This window comes from Perognathus longimembris, chromosome 8, assembly GCF_023159225.1.
Source record: "Perognathus longimembris pacificus isolate PPM17 chromosome 8, ASM2315922v1, whole genome shotgun sequence".
NCBI classification, from domain to species: Eukaryota; Metazoa; Chordata; class Mammalia; order Rodentia; family Heteromyidae; genus Perognathus; species Perognathus longimembris.
Window position 1 is genome coordinate 34,359,752 of NC_063168.1, and position 16,461 is coordinate 34,376,212.

The 16,461-nt window shown below is 40.0% G+C and overlaps 1 protein-coding gene across 1 annotated transcript in view; it reads right to left on the reverse strand.

Annotated features, from left to right (window-relative positions):
- Nucleotides 1-4,072: 4,072 nt before the first annotated feature.
- Nucleotides 4,073-16,461, reverse strand: part of Sanbr (SANT and BTB domain regulator of CSR) — a 59,773-nt gene continuing 47,384 nt past the window's right edge. Inside the window, exons 18-22 of the mRNA XM_048352858.1 lie at nucleotides 15,732-15,760; nucleotides 15,577-15,650; nucleotides 14,170-14,258; nucleotides 9,188-9,279; nucleotides 4,073-5,135 (exon numbers count right to left, since the gene is read on the reverse strand). Coding sequence (XP_048208815.1) covers nucleotides 5,099-5,135; nucleotides 9,188-9,279; nucleotides 14,170-14,258; nucleotides 15,577-15,650; nucleotides 15,732-15,760 — 321 coding nt within the window. The 3' untranslated portion in view covers nucleotides 4,073-5,098. The remainder of the gene's footprint in view (nucleotides 5,136-9,187; nucleotides 9,280-14,169; nucleotides 14,259-15,576; nucleotides 15,651-15,731; nucleotides 15,761-16,461) is intronic.

Sequence of the window (16,461 nt, forward strand, 5' to 3'; positions counted from 1 at the left end):
GAAATCTGGGCATTACATTTGCCATGACTTATTTTGATTTGTTAAAACAAGTTTAAACATATTTCTCAGCTTTTCAGAAATAAAGATTCTAAATGTTTATAGAATCCATGGAATGAATACACAGTCATGAATCTGAAAATAAGTAATTCTGTTTGAAGAATATCAGATTTAATTTTCACCTTTTAAGTTATCTTCCTTGTTTCCACCCTGCTTTTCATGTCTGTCTAGCATTTTCTATGTATTTTAGCTACTATTTCTCTCATCAGCTCTTTCTCCAGCATTCTGCTTCCTCTGCAGTCAACATGGACATACAAACCTGAAGGTTTCCTGTGCAACTTCATCTTGCTTGTGATTCCCTTGCTCTTTGAATGCCATCTAATGGCAGTACTCTAGTGTCAGATCTATGCTGTCCCATCTGTGGAGCCATCTTATTGAATTTCTAGCTGGTTTAGCATCAGTCATTTAAAGATCATCCTATCACAAAGCAGTGTGGCTTTCAACTGTTCTGCAAAACACAAACCTGGCAACCTTTAACATATCCCGACCCTAGGTCCAACTCCAGAACCATTATCAGGAAAGTATCAAGACTGAGGGGTAGAAACGCTAGATGTCAGTTCCTGGGATGGGCTTTCCTCAAGTGCATGGTTCCCTGAATGCTCACTATAACCACTATGACTTTCTATAAGAGTAAGGCATTGTCTTTCTCTCCCCTCCTCCTCCCCTTCTTTTCCTTCCTTCCTTCTTTGTGCTAGTACTGGGGACTGAACTCAGGGCCAGGGCGCTCTCATTTTTTTGCCCAAGGCTGGCACTCTACCACTTGAACTATGCCTCCATTTCAGGCTTTTTGCTGACTAACTGGAGATGAGTCTCACATATTTATCTGTGTGGACTGGATTTGAATTTCCATCCTCATAACACAGCCTCTTGAGTAGGATTACAGGCATGAGCCACTGGTGCCTGGATTCCAGCTCCTTTTTTTTTTTTTTTTTTGCCAGTCCTGGGGCTTGAATTCAGGGCCTGAGCATTGTTCCTGGCTTCTTTTTGCTCAAGGCTACCCCTCTACCTCTTGAGCCACAGCACCACTTCTGGCCTTTTTCTATAGATGTGGTGCTGGGGAATCAAACCCAGGGCTTTGTGCATGCTAGGCAAGCACTCTACCACTTAGCCACGATCCCAGCCCACCAGCTCCTTTCTTGACCTACACACATAGTTATCTTGTTCAGTGGTTCTTGATAAAACATGGCAAGGAAGAAATTACTCAGGACCATGACGCTAGGTACTGGTAGAAGTGCAATAGTTGTTGCCGTGCAGAGAGAGATTGGGACCAATTAAAGACACACAGACAGGGGAGTTTTATAGTCAAAAAGCAGTAGGGACATTTATTGTGGGCTTACTATAAGGCAGAAAATAATGTGCTAATTATTTAGATCTATTAATTCACTTAAGCCCCGCCTTTAATTCTATAAGGGTAATAATATACCTGTATCATCTTACCTAGCAGACCAGCTTTCAAGGAGGAGAGTTAGCTTTTAGAATTGGACTGGCAAGGTTTCCCAGTGCCTTTTTCTCTGGGAGGTGTATAATTGTTCAGCAGCTAAAAATTGCCTGAACCCAGGCAGGAAGTTTGTAACACTCCATCTCAACAGAAAAAGCTGGAGTGGTAGGAAAGTGTAAAAAAGAACCTCTCAGTTCAGGCCAGCCCCAGCAAAAAAAAGCTAGGGGAATGGCCATAGTGGTAGAATAAGAAGCATGTGGCCCTGTTCACACGCGAGTACAAAAACAACAAAACAACAACAACAAAACCAGCCATGAGGAGATATGGAGATATTGAATGCTTAACTAGGAAAACTGCATTAAAAATTTTTTTTTGCGGGGGGGGGCTGGGGAGATGGCCTAGTGGCAAGAATGCTTGCCTCCCATACATGAGGCCCTAGGTTCAATTCCCCAGCACCACATATACAGAAAATGGCCAGAAGTGGTGTTGTGGCTCAAGTGGCAGAGTGCTAGCCTTGAGCAAAAAGAATCCAGGGACAGTGCTCACGCCCTGAGTCCAAGCCCCAGGACTGGTCAAAAAAAAAATTTTTTTTTTTGAGATAGAGTTTTTTTTTTGTTTGTTTTGGCCAGTCCTGGGGCTTCGACTCAGGGCCTGAGCACTGTCCCTGGCTTCTTTTTGCTCAAGGCTAGCACTCTGCCACTTGAGTCACAGCGCCACTTCTGGCCATTTCTGTATATATGGTGCTGGGGAATTGAACCCAGGGCCTCATGTATACAAGACAAGCACTCTTGCCACTAGGCCATACCCCCAGCCCGAGATAGAGTTTTGTTATGTAGCCCAGTCTGGCTTTGAACACATGAACTTCCTGAGTCTCTGCTAGATCACAGAGATATGCTACAAAGCCCTATCACTTCATTTGTTTTTTGGTAGCACTGGGGTTTAAACTCAGAGTCCTGTGTTTGCTAGACAAATACTTGACTACCTGAGTTTAAAACTTGTTTGGGGAGGGGAGTTGGGGAGAAGGAAAAGTGGGAGATAAACGAGGGAGGGGATAGCAGTTCGACAACATATGTACTCATGCTGAGTGTCGTGGCTCATACTTGTAATCCTAGCTGCTCAGGAGGCTGAGATCTGAGGATCTCGGTTCAAAGCCAGCCTGGGCAAGAAAGTCCATGAAACTCTTATGGTGTGGCTCAAGTAGTAGAGCACTAGCCTTGAGCTGAAGAGTTCAGGGATAGTGCCGAGGCCCAGAGTTCAAGCCCAACAATGGACAAAAAAACAAACAAAAAGAAATGTACTCATTACCTTACTTATGTAACTGTAACCCCTCTATACATCACCTTTATCACAAAATAAAAGTAAATAAAAAACTTAATACTTCACTTTATAATAAAACTTTTTGTATGAAAATACTTCTCTAAAAAGTGGTGTGAGGGGCTGGGGATATAGCCTAGTGGCAAGAGTGCCTGCCTCGGATACACGAGGCCCTAGGTTCGATTCCCCAGCACCACATATACAGAAAACGGCCAGAAGCGGCGCTGTGGCTCAAGTGGCAGAGTGCTAGCCTTGAGCAAAAAGAAGCCAGGGACAGTGCTCAGGCCCTGAGTTCAAGGCCCAGGACTGGCCAAAAAAAAAAAAAAAAAAAGTGGTGTGATACCTCTGAAACGAGTGTTTAAAAAATCTGTGTAAACCAAAGTAATGTAGACTTTTTCTGAGAAAATATAATTCAGATCAAAGAACTTTCCCAATAATTTCTGTCATTACTATTTATTTCAAATAGAGAAATGTGAATTCAGAATTAATATGAAGTTTTTACCTTAAAGTACTTGGCAAAACAAATGTTATTAAGAGCTTGAGTAAAGCTTTGGCGTTACCTGTGCCATGTATTATAGACAGACATAAAGAAAATAAAGAGGCTGAAAAAAATAAAATCAGATAAATTGGCATTTGTAAAAATTAATGCAGTGGTATAGTTTCTTTAGGGAGAAGCAATCTGCAACGTTCTGTAGTTAAAAAATCAGAAGAACATATTGTCCTCTTCTCATTGTGGCCATCACAGTACAGTTTACATGTACAAACCCAAGTCCTTTTATCAGTGAATATAGCAAACAACAACACTCAGATATTTCAACAGGGTTTACATATAATGTACTACAAAACATTTTTTTAGGAAAATAAATATGATATAACCTATTTCCAAAGTATCAAACAACTTAAACTTTTACTGTATGAACAAACTTTGCAAACAAAAACTTTTGGAATCAACTAACATCTAGCTTTATATAACAAATAAAATATTCACAAAATAATGATTTTTTTCCCCCCAGACCTGCGGACTGAACTCAGGGCCTTGAACTCGCCAGGCACTCTTCTGCTGAGCCAGATCCCCAGCCCCAATAATGATTTCTGTATGTATAAACAAAGGATAATAGTTGAACATCTAAAAATAAATTGATGTCTGTCACATAGTACTGAACTTGGATAAGATGTCCTTTCTATTTTTAGTCTTCATCTGTGTTTGTGAAATATCTTCAAATTATTCACACAGCAGACTTCTATATGAGTACTCTATATGAGTAATTTCCAAGGACATAATTTATTATTTGCTTATGGATTTGAACAAATTTTCAGTCTATACTCTTCCTGCTTGGTTAGATAACTTAAAACATGATCTAGATAATAGAACTTTATTTTCATTTTTCTTGAATATGTGCAAGTTGTTATTCACCAAATGTATTTGGGATATTTTAGGGGCTATTTTAAAGTAATTAGCAAACAACTGCTTTAAGGGGCTATTTGAATAGTTACAGATGTGTGGATAGGTCTTGGAACCCTGAGAACTATACAGTGAAAAATTTTACTCTCTTCAAACTATCAATCATTATTCAGCAAATTCATAATGGCACTAGCTTCACAGAAAAATGAGGTAATCACCAGTAATTCCAGCTCAGATGCCCAATAGGTAAGCATAAAAAAATTGAATGAAATAAAGGTTGGATTAACATTATATTTTCCATGGAATAATGCTGAACACAACCCTCTGCACAACACAGCACTGAAATACCTCATCCTGGAACTTTATTTATTTAATGCAGTCTTGAGATCTGTCACTCCTTAATACACATGTGGACTTAACAGAGCATCACTGGAGATTTCATCACAAATTGCAATCCTTGACATTATACCTAAGATACAGCACCAAATACACACTATCAGTGCACATGCACAGAAACACTACCAGTTGTATTCCTCTACTTTTTTAAGGTCTTAAAAAAATTGATAACTTGACAATGTAGTTTTCCTTTCTTTCAAATAAATAAAGGCTAACAAGTATTAGGGATATTAACTATGGAAAATCTATAAACAATTGTATACTACATAGCTGAGAATCATTCTTAAAGAAAATTAGATTTAAGAAGTTTCACATTTACAATGAGATTTTCATAAAACCTAATATATGTTTCTTTTAAAATTAAATTTATGTGCCTTGCAAGGACAACTAATAAATCAGATATCTAGAAGCCATTGTTCTGAAGATCTTCAAGAGTGATCAATTTCAGATGTCCAGGAACGTGAGTCGGTCTTTCTATACTTTAAGGAGCTTTATGCAGGACGCCCTTGACAAAAACGACTTTTAGATCTAGATTTTTTTAAACGGAAAAGAAAGTCAGACTTGCTTTTAGAACAACAGGAAATAAGTGCTGCTTTTGATTGCTTTTCTTCACAATATCAAAAGTTAATGAAATATCATGTGGCTTGACAATCCATTTTCTAAAACCCTTGGAGAGAGATGTATTTTGTAATTCAGATTGATTTTAATTGTGTATGTAGATATCGTGTGTGTATGTGGGCCCCACTAGACCTGGAGCTTGAACTCAGGGCCTGGGCACTGTCTGAGCTTTTGTGCTCAAGGCTAACCCTCTATTACTTGAGCCACAGCTCCATATCTGGCATTTTGGTGGTTAAATGGAGGAGTCTCACAGACTTTTGAACCACAAATCGCTGGTCTCAGCCTCCTCTGTACATAGGTCTATAGGTGTGAGTTACCTGTTTCTGGCTTGCTTTAATTTTTGAGAGGTAATATAGTATGTACATTTTAAATGATGGATCTAGACCAGTATAATCTAACACATTAATGCTTTATCAGTAAATCAAATGAACATTTGAATTAAGTGAGAAAAATAAAAACTACAAACATCATGACACTAAGTATAGTACATGGGTGGTGTGTGTGTGTGTGTGTGTGTGTGTGTGTGTGTGTGTGTGTGTGTTGTTGTTGTTGTTGTTGTTGTTCCTGGGGCTTGATCTCAGGGCCTTGACTCTGTCCCTGAGCTTCATTTGCACAAGGCTAGTGCATGAGCCACAGCTCTACTTCTGGCTTTTTTGGTAGTTTAGTGGAGATCAGAATCTCACAGACTTTCCTGCCCTGGATGGCTTTGAACCATGAGATCTTAGCCTCCTGAGTAGCTATGATTAAAGGCATGAGCCACCGGTGCTTGGCTTAATTCAAGCTTTTTTGTTTTTAGTTTTGGTGGGTCGTGGGGTTTGAACTCAGGGCCTAGGCACTATTCTTGAGCTTATTTACTCAAGGCTAGTGCTCTACTACTTAGAGTCATAGCTCCACTTCTGGTTTTTTGGTGGTTAATTGGAGATTAGAGTCTCACAGACTTTCTTACCCAGGCTGGCTTTGAATTTTGATCTTCAGATTTCAGCTTCCCAAGTAGATAGGATTACAGGCATGAGCCACCAGCACCCAGCTTAATTCAAGGTTTTTTTTGCTGTTGTTTTTTGTTTTTTTGCCAGTCCTGGGGCTTGAATTCAAGGCCTGAGCACTGTCTCTGGCTTCTTTATGCTCCAGGTTAATACTCTACCACTTGAGCCACAGTACCACTTCTGGGTTTTTCTATATGTGTGGTGCTGAGGAATCGAACCCAGGGCTTCATGTATATGAGGCAAGCACTCTACCACTAGGACATATTTCCAGCCCCTCCCCCTTTTAAAATTACTTTATTCTTGTTTTAGAGGTGATATACAGTGGGGTGACCTTTACATATGTCAGATGTAAGTACATTTCTTTCCTTTTCTTAGTATAATCTGCTTCTTCCTTCTCTGTCATTCCCTCTCTCCCATCTTCACCCATGAGTTGCGGAGTTTATTTTCACCCATGTCCAGTGCCGCCAGTGGCCCCTGCTGCTGCACATTTTCACCCATTTCCCACTGATTCTGTGCCTTCCCCCCATCTTCCCCCAGATGTGCATGTATATACAACGTATATGAGGAAAAGAGAACAGAACCATCTAAAAACAGTAAGACAAATTAGGTAAAGGTCTTTTGCTTCTTTATCTTTGGAGTTCTTTTCAGTATGTATATTATTTTATATACATATGAGGAGGTGCTTGGGTATTACAATTCGCTGCTTTTCTCTTAAGGCTATCCTCTTTTGGTCTCACTGTATAAGGGTATCTAGAATCCTGTATACTTTGTCATGTCCCATTGTGTTTTAAATCTAACTTATGTGTATTAGGGAGAACATGTGCTGTTTGTCTCTCTGATCTGTTTATCTTGCTCAACATAATTTGTTCTAGTTCCATCCATTTCCCCAAGAATGTAATTATTTTATCCTTTCTAATGGCTGTGTAGAATTCCATTGTAAATAGGTACCACATTTTTTTGGACCCATTCATCTATTATAGAGCATCTGGGTTGTTTCCATATCTTGGTTATTGTGAAGAGTGTGGCAACAAACATGGATGTGCAGGTGTCCTTATCATATGCTGGTTCCTGCTGCTCAGGATAGATGCCTAGGAGTGGTATGGCTGTTTGTAGGGAAGGTCTATGTTAGGCTTTTGAGGAACCTCCAGACTGCTTTCCAGAGTGGTTTGTACTACTTTGCATTCCCACCAGCAGTGCAGTAGGGTTCCTCTTTCCTGCATCCCTGCCAGTATTTCTTGTTGTCTGTATTCAGAATACAGGCCATTCTTACTGGGGTAAGACGGTAGCTTAGGGTTGTTTTTACTTGCATTTCCTTTATGGCCAGGGATGGCGAACATTTCCTCATGTGTTTCTTTGCCATTTTTACCTCTTCTTCTGAGAAGTCTCTCTTTAGTTACCTTGCCCATTTAGTGATTGATTTATTGGATTTGGGAGGGGTTATTTTCTTGAGCTCCCTGTACATATTGGATATTAGGCCTTTGTCTGATATATTGCTGGTAAAGATCTTTTCCTATTAATTCAAGTTTTAATTGCCACAAGTGTATGAAAAAACTTTAGACTCCTCTAACTTTCTAGATTTTGGAATAAGGAATTAAGATATGTAATATTAATGTTGAAATCTCAGTAAGTATTAAACTTTAACAGAAATTTGTGATGTAAAGTAACATAAGACCTATAATAAATTAACTTTTATTAAGAAAAGCAAAGCAATTAAGTATGAGGATGTACTTAATGGTAGAGTGCATGCACAAGGTCCTGAGTTCTATCCTAAGCAACCCTATAAATGTATATGTAAAGTAATAAGACAAAGAACAGGAACATGTAGAAGCATGCATATTTTGCTAATTCTCATTGCACTTTAGCTTTCATTATTATTATATCCACATGTCATATAATAGCATGTTCTTAAAATAGTAAGTTATATAGCATTATATAGATTACTATTATTATTATTGTTATTTGGCTCTGGGGATCAAGCCCAGGGTCTCGAGTTAGGTAGGCAAGTTTTTTACGACTTAGGTGTGTCATCCCAAGCTCCTTGTAGTTTTCGTTTTATCAGCAGTTGGTTTAGAATGAGCTGGCTCATAAACAGAAAACTTAAGAAAAAAATTATGCTTTCATAAAATTTTGAATTTTCATAAGTCTTTTTTCTTTTTTGGCCAGTCCTGGGCCTTGGACTCAGGGCCTGAGCACTGTCCCTGGCTTCTTTTTGCTCAAGGCTAGCACTCTGCCACTTGAGCCACAGCGCCACTTCTGGCCATTTTCTGTATATGTGGTGCTAGGGAATTGAATCCAGGGCTTCATGTATACAAGGCAGGCACTCTTGCCACTAGGCCATGTCCCCAGCCCTCATAAGTCATTTTTTTAACCAGTCCTGGGGCTTGAACTCAGGGCCTGAGCACTGTCCCTGGCTTCTTTTTGCTCAAGGCTAGACTCTATCACTTGAGTCACAGTGCCACTACCAGCTTTTTCTGTTTATGTGGTACTGATGAATTGAACGTAGGGCTTCATGCATACTAGCAAGCACTCTACTGCTAAGCCACATTCCTAGCACCAAGTCATGATTTTTTTTTAAAGTCTCAATTTTTAAGTTAAAATTCAGTCAGGCACCAGGGGCTCCCACCTGTAATCTTAGCTAATGAGAAGGGTGAGATATGAGGATGGCTGCTTGAAGCCAGCCTGGGCAGAAAAGTCTGAGAGACTCTTGTCTCCAAAGAAAGCTGGAAGTAGAACTATGGCTCAAGTGGTAGAGTGTACAAGCCTTGAGCATAAAAGCTCAGGGAAAGTGCTCAGACTCTGAGTTCAAGCCCCAAGATCAGCATACACACAAAAGTTAAAATCCAATTGTTATTAGTGCCTTGATGATGGTATTTCTTTGAAATGGAAATAGGAAACCAAACTCAAATTATGTGCTTATTGTGTTCCTATGATTTACCCTCCAAAGCCAGTAGCATTTTGTATTGCTTTCTACAGATTTACCTTGTGTTTTTCTCAGAACTGCTCTGCCGTGCACTGACAGGCACTGAGGCTTTGATTTGTGCTTCGAGCCTGGAATAAATACCTCCTGCAAACTACAAAATAAAGAAGCAAAATTAAGTTCAAAGAATTAATAGAAGCAGTACTTTATTACCATGGCATTCTTTCAAAGTTAATTTTTTTTTTTTGTTGGCCAGTCCTGGGCCTTGAACTCAGGGCCTGAGCACTGCCCCTGGCTTCTTTTTGCTCAAGGCTAGCATTCTGCCACTTGAGCCACACAGCGCCACTTCTGGTCGTTTTCTATACATGTGGTGTTGAGGAATTGAACCCAGGGCTTCATGTATACGAGGCAAGCATTCTTGCCACTGGGCTATATTCCCAACCACCAAACTTAATTTTTGATCATTAAAATATAGGCTATAGGCCAGGAGGCTGAGATCTGGAGATCCCAGTTAGAAGCCAGCTTGAACAGACAAATCTAAGAGACTTTTACCTCCAATCAACCAGCAAAAATCTCAATGTGGGGGTTGAGAATGTGGCCTAGTGGTAAAGTGCTCGCCTTACGTACATGAAGCTCTAGGTTTGATTCCTCAGCACCACATATATAGAAAAAGCCAGAAGTGGTGCTATGACTCAAGTGGTAGAATACTATCCTCAAGCAAAAAGAAGCCAGGGACAGTGCTCAGGCCCTGAGTTCAAGCCCCAGGACTGGCAAAAAAAAAAAAAAATCTGAAAGTGGACCTGTGACTCAAATTGTAGAGTGCCAGCCTTGAGTAAAAAAAAAGTTATGTGAGGCCTTGAGTTCAAGCTCCAGTACCAGTTTAAAAAATGGGGCTAAAATTTGAAATATAATTTACATTACATGCAATAAAATTCATCACTTGAAATATAATTTACATTACATGCAATAAAATTCATCACTTTAGCACACAGTTCTTGACAATGCATACAGTTATATAACCATTGCCACAATATGGACATAGATCAGTTTTATCACCAGCAGGAAAATCCCCTTGTACCTTTCTAAAGTCACTTCTTCAACCACTATCAGTTCCTGGAAACCAATGATTTGTCTTCTTCTGTCTATAGTTTTGTGCACACACACACACACATGCACACAATATATGTACATTTATACACATACATATATATACCCACACATATATACAGACATATATAAATACAGTATAAAGTTTTGAATCTGTTTTTTTACTTAGCATGTCTAGATTTTACTTAGCATAATGTCTAGATTTATCTATATTGATGCATATATTAGGAGCTCATTCTTTTATATACATATAATTTATTCATTTATTAAAACAAAAATTTGAGAATGGGAGTTCTCTGACATAAATAAGTTTATTTAACTGTTACAAAATTACTGATGGAGCAAAAAAAAGAACAAAGTCTTAGAATATATCTTTGCTACTAGCAAGTCTGGAAAGCAATTGGGACTACAGACACTAGACCTAGGGTTTTGGGAGCATTTCTCTCTCTTTTGTTTTGGGGTTTAAACTCAGGGCTTTGAACTTGCTAGGGAGGTGCTCTAACACTTGAGCCATGCTTCCAGGCTCTTTTTGCATTGGTTATTTTCAAGGTAGTCTCACTTTATACTTAGACCTTAGGTCTGGGTTGTGATCATGCTACTGGGACCTCACTGTTTCCTTAGAGACGATGGGAACTCACCACTGCACCCAGCCCCAGTCCTTGTGCTTCTCCCCTAGCTGGGATAACAGGCATGGGCTACCATGTCCAGCCACTGGTTGAGATGGAGTCTTGTGAACTTTTATGCCCAGGCTGATCTTGACCATGATCCCTTGAACTCTGCTTCTCAAGTAGTAAGGATTATAGGCTTTGGCCACCACATCAGGCTCTAGAAGTATTCTTATAATGAGAATTGGGAAATTTAAGCATAAGTTATTTACATTGACAGTGCTTATAGCGAGATATGATGAAGTGGAGGACGCTTTGGGATGGGTAGATGTTAGGCGCAACTTGGAGACTTCTTGGATGTTTCAGGATTGGTGAAGGTTAATAGTTAAGAAAATTCTTTTTTTTTAGCCTTCAACATTTTCTTTTATTTTTTCCCCTTTATTGTCAAAGTGAAGTACAGAGGGAATACAGTTTCATATGTAAGGCATTTCTTTCTTTTTTGTTTTTAAGTGTGAGCCTTTATTTGGTATGAGTACTGTTTTTCTTATTTTGTTTTGTTTTGTTTTTTTTTTTGGCCAGTCCTGGGCCTTGGACTCAGGGCCTGAGCACCATCCCTGGCTTCTTCCCGCTCAAGGCTAGCACTCTGCCACCTGAGCCACAGCACCCCTTCTGGCCGTTTTCCACATATGTGGTGCTGGGGAATCGAACCCAGGGCTTCATGTATGGGAGGCAAGCACTCTTGCCACTAGGCCATATCCCCAGCCTGTAAGGCATTTCTTGTTTAACTTGTTACCTCCTCCCTCATTTTCCCCTTCCCCTCTCTCCCCATGAGTTGTACAGTTGGTTTACACCAAATGGTTTTAAAGTATTGCTTTTGGAATCATTTGTCTTTTTATCCTTTGTCTCTTGATTTTGGTATTCCCTTTCCTTTCCCTAGTTTGAGAAAATTCTTTAGTAAACTGCTTTTAGTGGCATTTGATATTTAGTAATCTGGGATCTGAATCAAGCTTTCAACATACACTCCAGCATGTTTGCTTACTCTTATCTCTTTCTTGCCTATCTTCCAGTCTTTACAATCCCAGGTAAAGGACACTACTTAGAGTATTTTTAGTTTTTTTGCTATTGAGAATAAGGCCTCTATAATACATAATTCGTATGGCATGAGAAGAAACTGCTGAACTGTTTTCTAAAATGGTTATTTAAAAAAAGGGAGGTTAGTGGGGCATGGTAGCTCATGCCTGTAATTCTAGCTACTCAGGAGGCTGAGGTCTGAGGCTCCCAGTTCAAAGCCAGCATAGGCAGGAAAGTCCATGAGACTCTTATCTCCAAATAACTATCAAAAAGTCAAAAATGGGGGCTGGGGATATAGCCTAGTGGCAAGAGCGCCTGCCTCGGATACACGAGGCCCTAGGTTCGATTCCCCAGCACCACATATACAGAAAACGGCCAGAAGCGGCGCTGTGGCTCAAGTGGCAGAGTGCTAGCCTTGAGCGGGAAGAAGCCAGGAACAGTGCTCAGGCCCTGAGTCCAAGGCCCAGGACTGGCCAAAAAAAAAAAAAAAAAAAAAAGTCAAAAATGGAACTGTGGCTCAAGTAGTAGAGGCTCTGAGTTCAAGCCTTCATATGGACATATATGCTCACACATGCATTCATACACACACATTCACAACATCCCTCCCCCCCACACACAAAGTTTTACAAGCTTTTTTTTGTTTGCTAGTCTTGTAGCTTGAACTCAGGGCCTGAGCACTGTCCCTGGCTTCTTTTTGCTCAAGGCTAGCTCTGTCACTTGAGCCACAGCACCACTTCTGGTCTTTTCTATATATGTGGTGCTAAGGAATCGAACCCAGGGCTTCACATATACGAGGCAAGCACTCTTGCCACTAGGCCATATTCCCAGCCCAAGTTTTTAATTAAAAAAATTCTAGGGGCTGGGGATATAGCCTAGTGGCAAGAGTGCCTGCCTCGGATACACGAGGCCCTAGGTTCGATTCCCCAGCACCACATATACAGAAAACGGCCAGAAGCGGCGCTGTGGCTCAAGTGGCAGAGTGCTAGCCTTGAGCGGGAAGAAGCCAGGGACAGTGCTCAGGCCCTGAGTCCAAGGCCCAGGACTGGCAAAAAAAAAAAATAATAAATAATTCTATATAGGAAGTTGTGCTGTGGCTCTACCGGTAGAGCTCTAGCCTTGAGCAAAAAGGCTCAGGGACAGTGCCCAGGTCCTGAGTTCAAGCCCCATAACTGACCCCCCCCCCAAATTCTATATAGTTCATTCCATTTCATTTTTGGTGCTAGGGACTAAACCCAAGGCTTCATACATACTAAGCACGTGCTCTATCACTGAGTTGTACCCCCAACAGGGAAGTAAAAAAATTAATTAACAGTATTATGACAAGAGTTAAGAGTTATGGTATAAAATATAAGTAATAATAATACGATGTTTAATAGTAATTTAATAGTAAGGATACTGGCATTGCTAGTCATAAAGTCATTTTCAGCAAGATAACATCATGCCTTAGAAATGACATCTAAACAGCACACTATAGACTTGACTCAAAATCAACACCTTCACTAAACCATTTCTGGATGGTTAAGTGTTTGGTTGGCAGTACACAGTTAATCTGCTTTTGGTGTGACATCACACTTTAGTGAAAAAAAAAATTATTTGTGCCTGTCCTGGGGCTTGAACCCAGAGCCTGGTAGCTGTCTCTCAGTTTTTATTTTCTTCTCTTAATGTTGGCACTCTACCACTTGAGCCATAACTCCACTTCTGGCATTTTGGTAGTTAACTGGAGATTACATTCTCACAGACTTTTCTTCCTAGGTTGGCTTTGAACTATGATCCTAAGATCCCAGCTGCCTTAGTAGCTAGGACTATTGGCATGAGCCACAAGCAATCATACTGTTTATTACCTGCAATATAGAGAGAGGACCTATCAACCATGGATAATAAGAGATAGTAGGCAATTTTTATGTTAATTCTGGCTAATACAAAATAATAAAAATATGTAAAATGCCTTTTGAATATTCTTTCTCAAGTATCTTTACACTTTCTTTTTTCTTGCCAGTCCTGGGGCTAGAGCTCAGGGCCTAGGAACTGTCCTTGAGCTCTTTTTGCTCAAGGCCAGCACTCTACCATTTGAGCCATAATGCCACTTCCGGCTTTTTCTGTGTATGTGGTACTGAGGCATTGAAGCCAGCGCTTCATGCATGCTAGGCAAGCACTCTACCACCAGGCCAAACTCCTGGACCTATTGCACTCTTCATGATGATGAAAAGCTAAAGTAGGAAGAAATATCATATTTATATAGTATATAAGTAAACAATTCTTACTTCTTTTGCTTCCTTTGACTTGACTCGGTCCAGATCACCCAATCTCATTTTTATTAGGTGCCCTGTAATTTCAGACATCCGCCGCTGATCTGAAGGGAAAAAACAGTAAATATTACTCTTCATGAAAATGATTTATAATTTGTATTTCTTATATACTGGATCAATAAATATTTATGAAAATCTCATTTGCTGTTATTTGTCAGGTATACACTGTACCTACCTATCTGTGAAGAACAAGGCAGTAAGTGGTAAGATTCACTTGTTCGTAATTGAATCTGTTGGTAATTAGCTATAGTTTAAGTATGTCCCATAAAGGTTGGAAGTTTGGGAAGGCTGGAAGTTTGGTCCCCAGTACAGCCATGTTGAGAGCTAGGACATCAAAGAGGTGGGGCCTACAGCAAAGTGGTTAGCTCCTTGGAAGCCCCATCTTTGGAAAAGATTAAGGAAGTTCTGGTGGGATCTTGCTAAGTTCCTGAAAGAACAGGTCATTATAAAAAAAAAAAAGTCTTGGGGCTGGGAATATGGCCTAGTGGCAAGAGCGCTTGCCTCCTACACATGAAGCTCTCAGTTCGATTCCCCATCACCACATATATGGAAAATGGCCAGAAGGGGCGCTGTGGCTCAGATGGCAGAGTGCTGGCCTTGAGCGGGAAGAAGCCAGGGACCGTGCTCAGGCCCTGAGTCCAATGCCCAGGACTGGCCAAAAAAAAAAAAAGTCTTGCCTCTGAATCTTTCTTGCTTCCTGTCTTGTCATGTGACTTTTCTCTCTTGCACATGCTCCTGCTATGATGACATCTATGTTGTGAGGTAACCAGAAGGCTCTCAGCAGAGACAAGTAGCATATTCTTGGACTTTAATAACTGTGAGCTAAATAAACTTCTGCATAAAGCAGCCAGCCTTAATACAGCAACCATATATGCACTAAGGCAGGGCTTAAATTGTATTTTGTCATTTTTGCAGTAAAAGTAATAGGCAAAACTCAGTTTGAGAGATCTCAATATACAAAAATACATTATCTACTAGAATGTTCAGTAAGGAAACTCTGGTTGGTGCCTCTGAGGATGTGCAAATTTGTAACTTTGATTTTTTTATGTTGGTACTGGGGCTTGGACTCAAGGCTTCACACTCTCGGCCTTGCTTTTTTTGCTCAGGGCTGGTGATGTAGCACTACCTCAATGCCTCCAGTCCAACTCTTTTGATGGTTAATTAAAGATGGCGTCTCAAGGACTTTTCTTCCTGGGCTTTGTTTATACCTCAATCACATCATAGTTAGCCTCTTCAGTAGCCAGGATCACAGTGAGCCACACTGGTGCCGAGCTGGAACTTTATGCCAGATAGGACCTTAAACATTATTTAGCATATTTCATAAAATGAAAGACACTGTTATCTACACTAAATTAAATTTACCATCTTCTCTTTGTGCATCCTGGTTGAATCTCAAGGATCTTGTGGCATCCCATTTATTCTTCTGAATACTCACACTATTGAAAAAAATAGAACAAAATCTTCACTGATGCTGCTTCAAAAGTGGACATCCAACTGGACTGAAGAATAATACTCACACAAAAGGAGACACATCTCTAGCAGCTGACTGAAATAAAGTAGACATGATTACGGCTCAATTAAAATATATTTATTCAATAATAAATTAAGTATAGTTAACTATAAGAGTTTATATTTCTTGAGCATTTGAAACTGAACCAAGAACATTTCCAAGTGTTTTCCAGTTAAGTCTGGCATTAGTTACATACAACAGGCACTATTGTGATCTGTAATAAAATAGGGTTAGAAAAGTTAAGAAATTTGAACCCAGCTCTCTTTGTTACAATTAACCCATTCATGCACCTGTGGTATTTAACACAAGATGAATGTACAATCTCTCCAGGATCACTTGTGGATGTGTCTCAGCCCTAAACTTTTCACACATTTTTTTTTTTTTGAACTCATGGTTTCTCTCTCAGCCAACTGCAGCTGTTACTGTCCTGTCTGTGCTTGCACCTCTTCCTTCAGTGGCACATGGAAATTAGAACTGATTTTAAAGGTCATAATTTATTATGCATGTGTGTGTGTGTGTGTGTGTGTGTGTGTGTGTGTGTACATACACGCTTGCAGCAGTCTTAGGGCTTGAACTCAGAGCCTGAGTACTATCTCTTAGCGTCTTCTTCTTTTTTTTTTTTTTTTTTTTAACTCAGTGCTACTGGTCTACTACTTGAGCTCCAGTTCTACTTTAGGCTTCTTGGTGGTTAACTGTAGAGAGGAGTCTCACGGACTTTCCTGCCCAGGCTGGCTTTG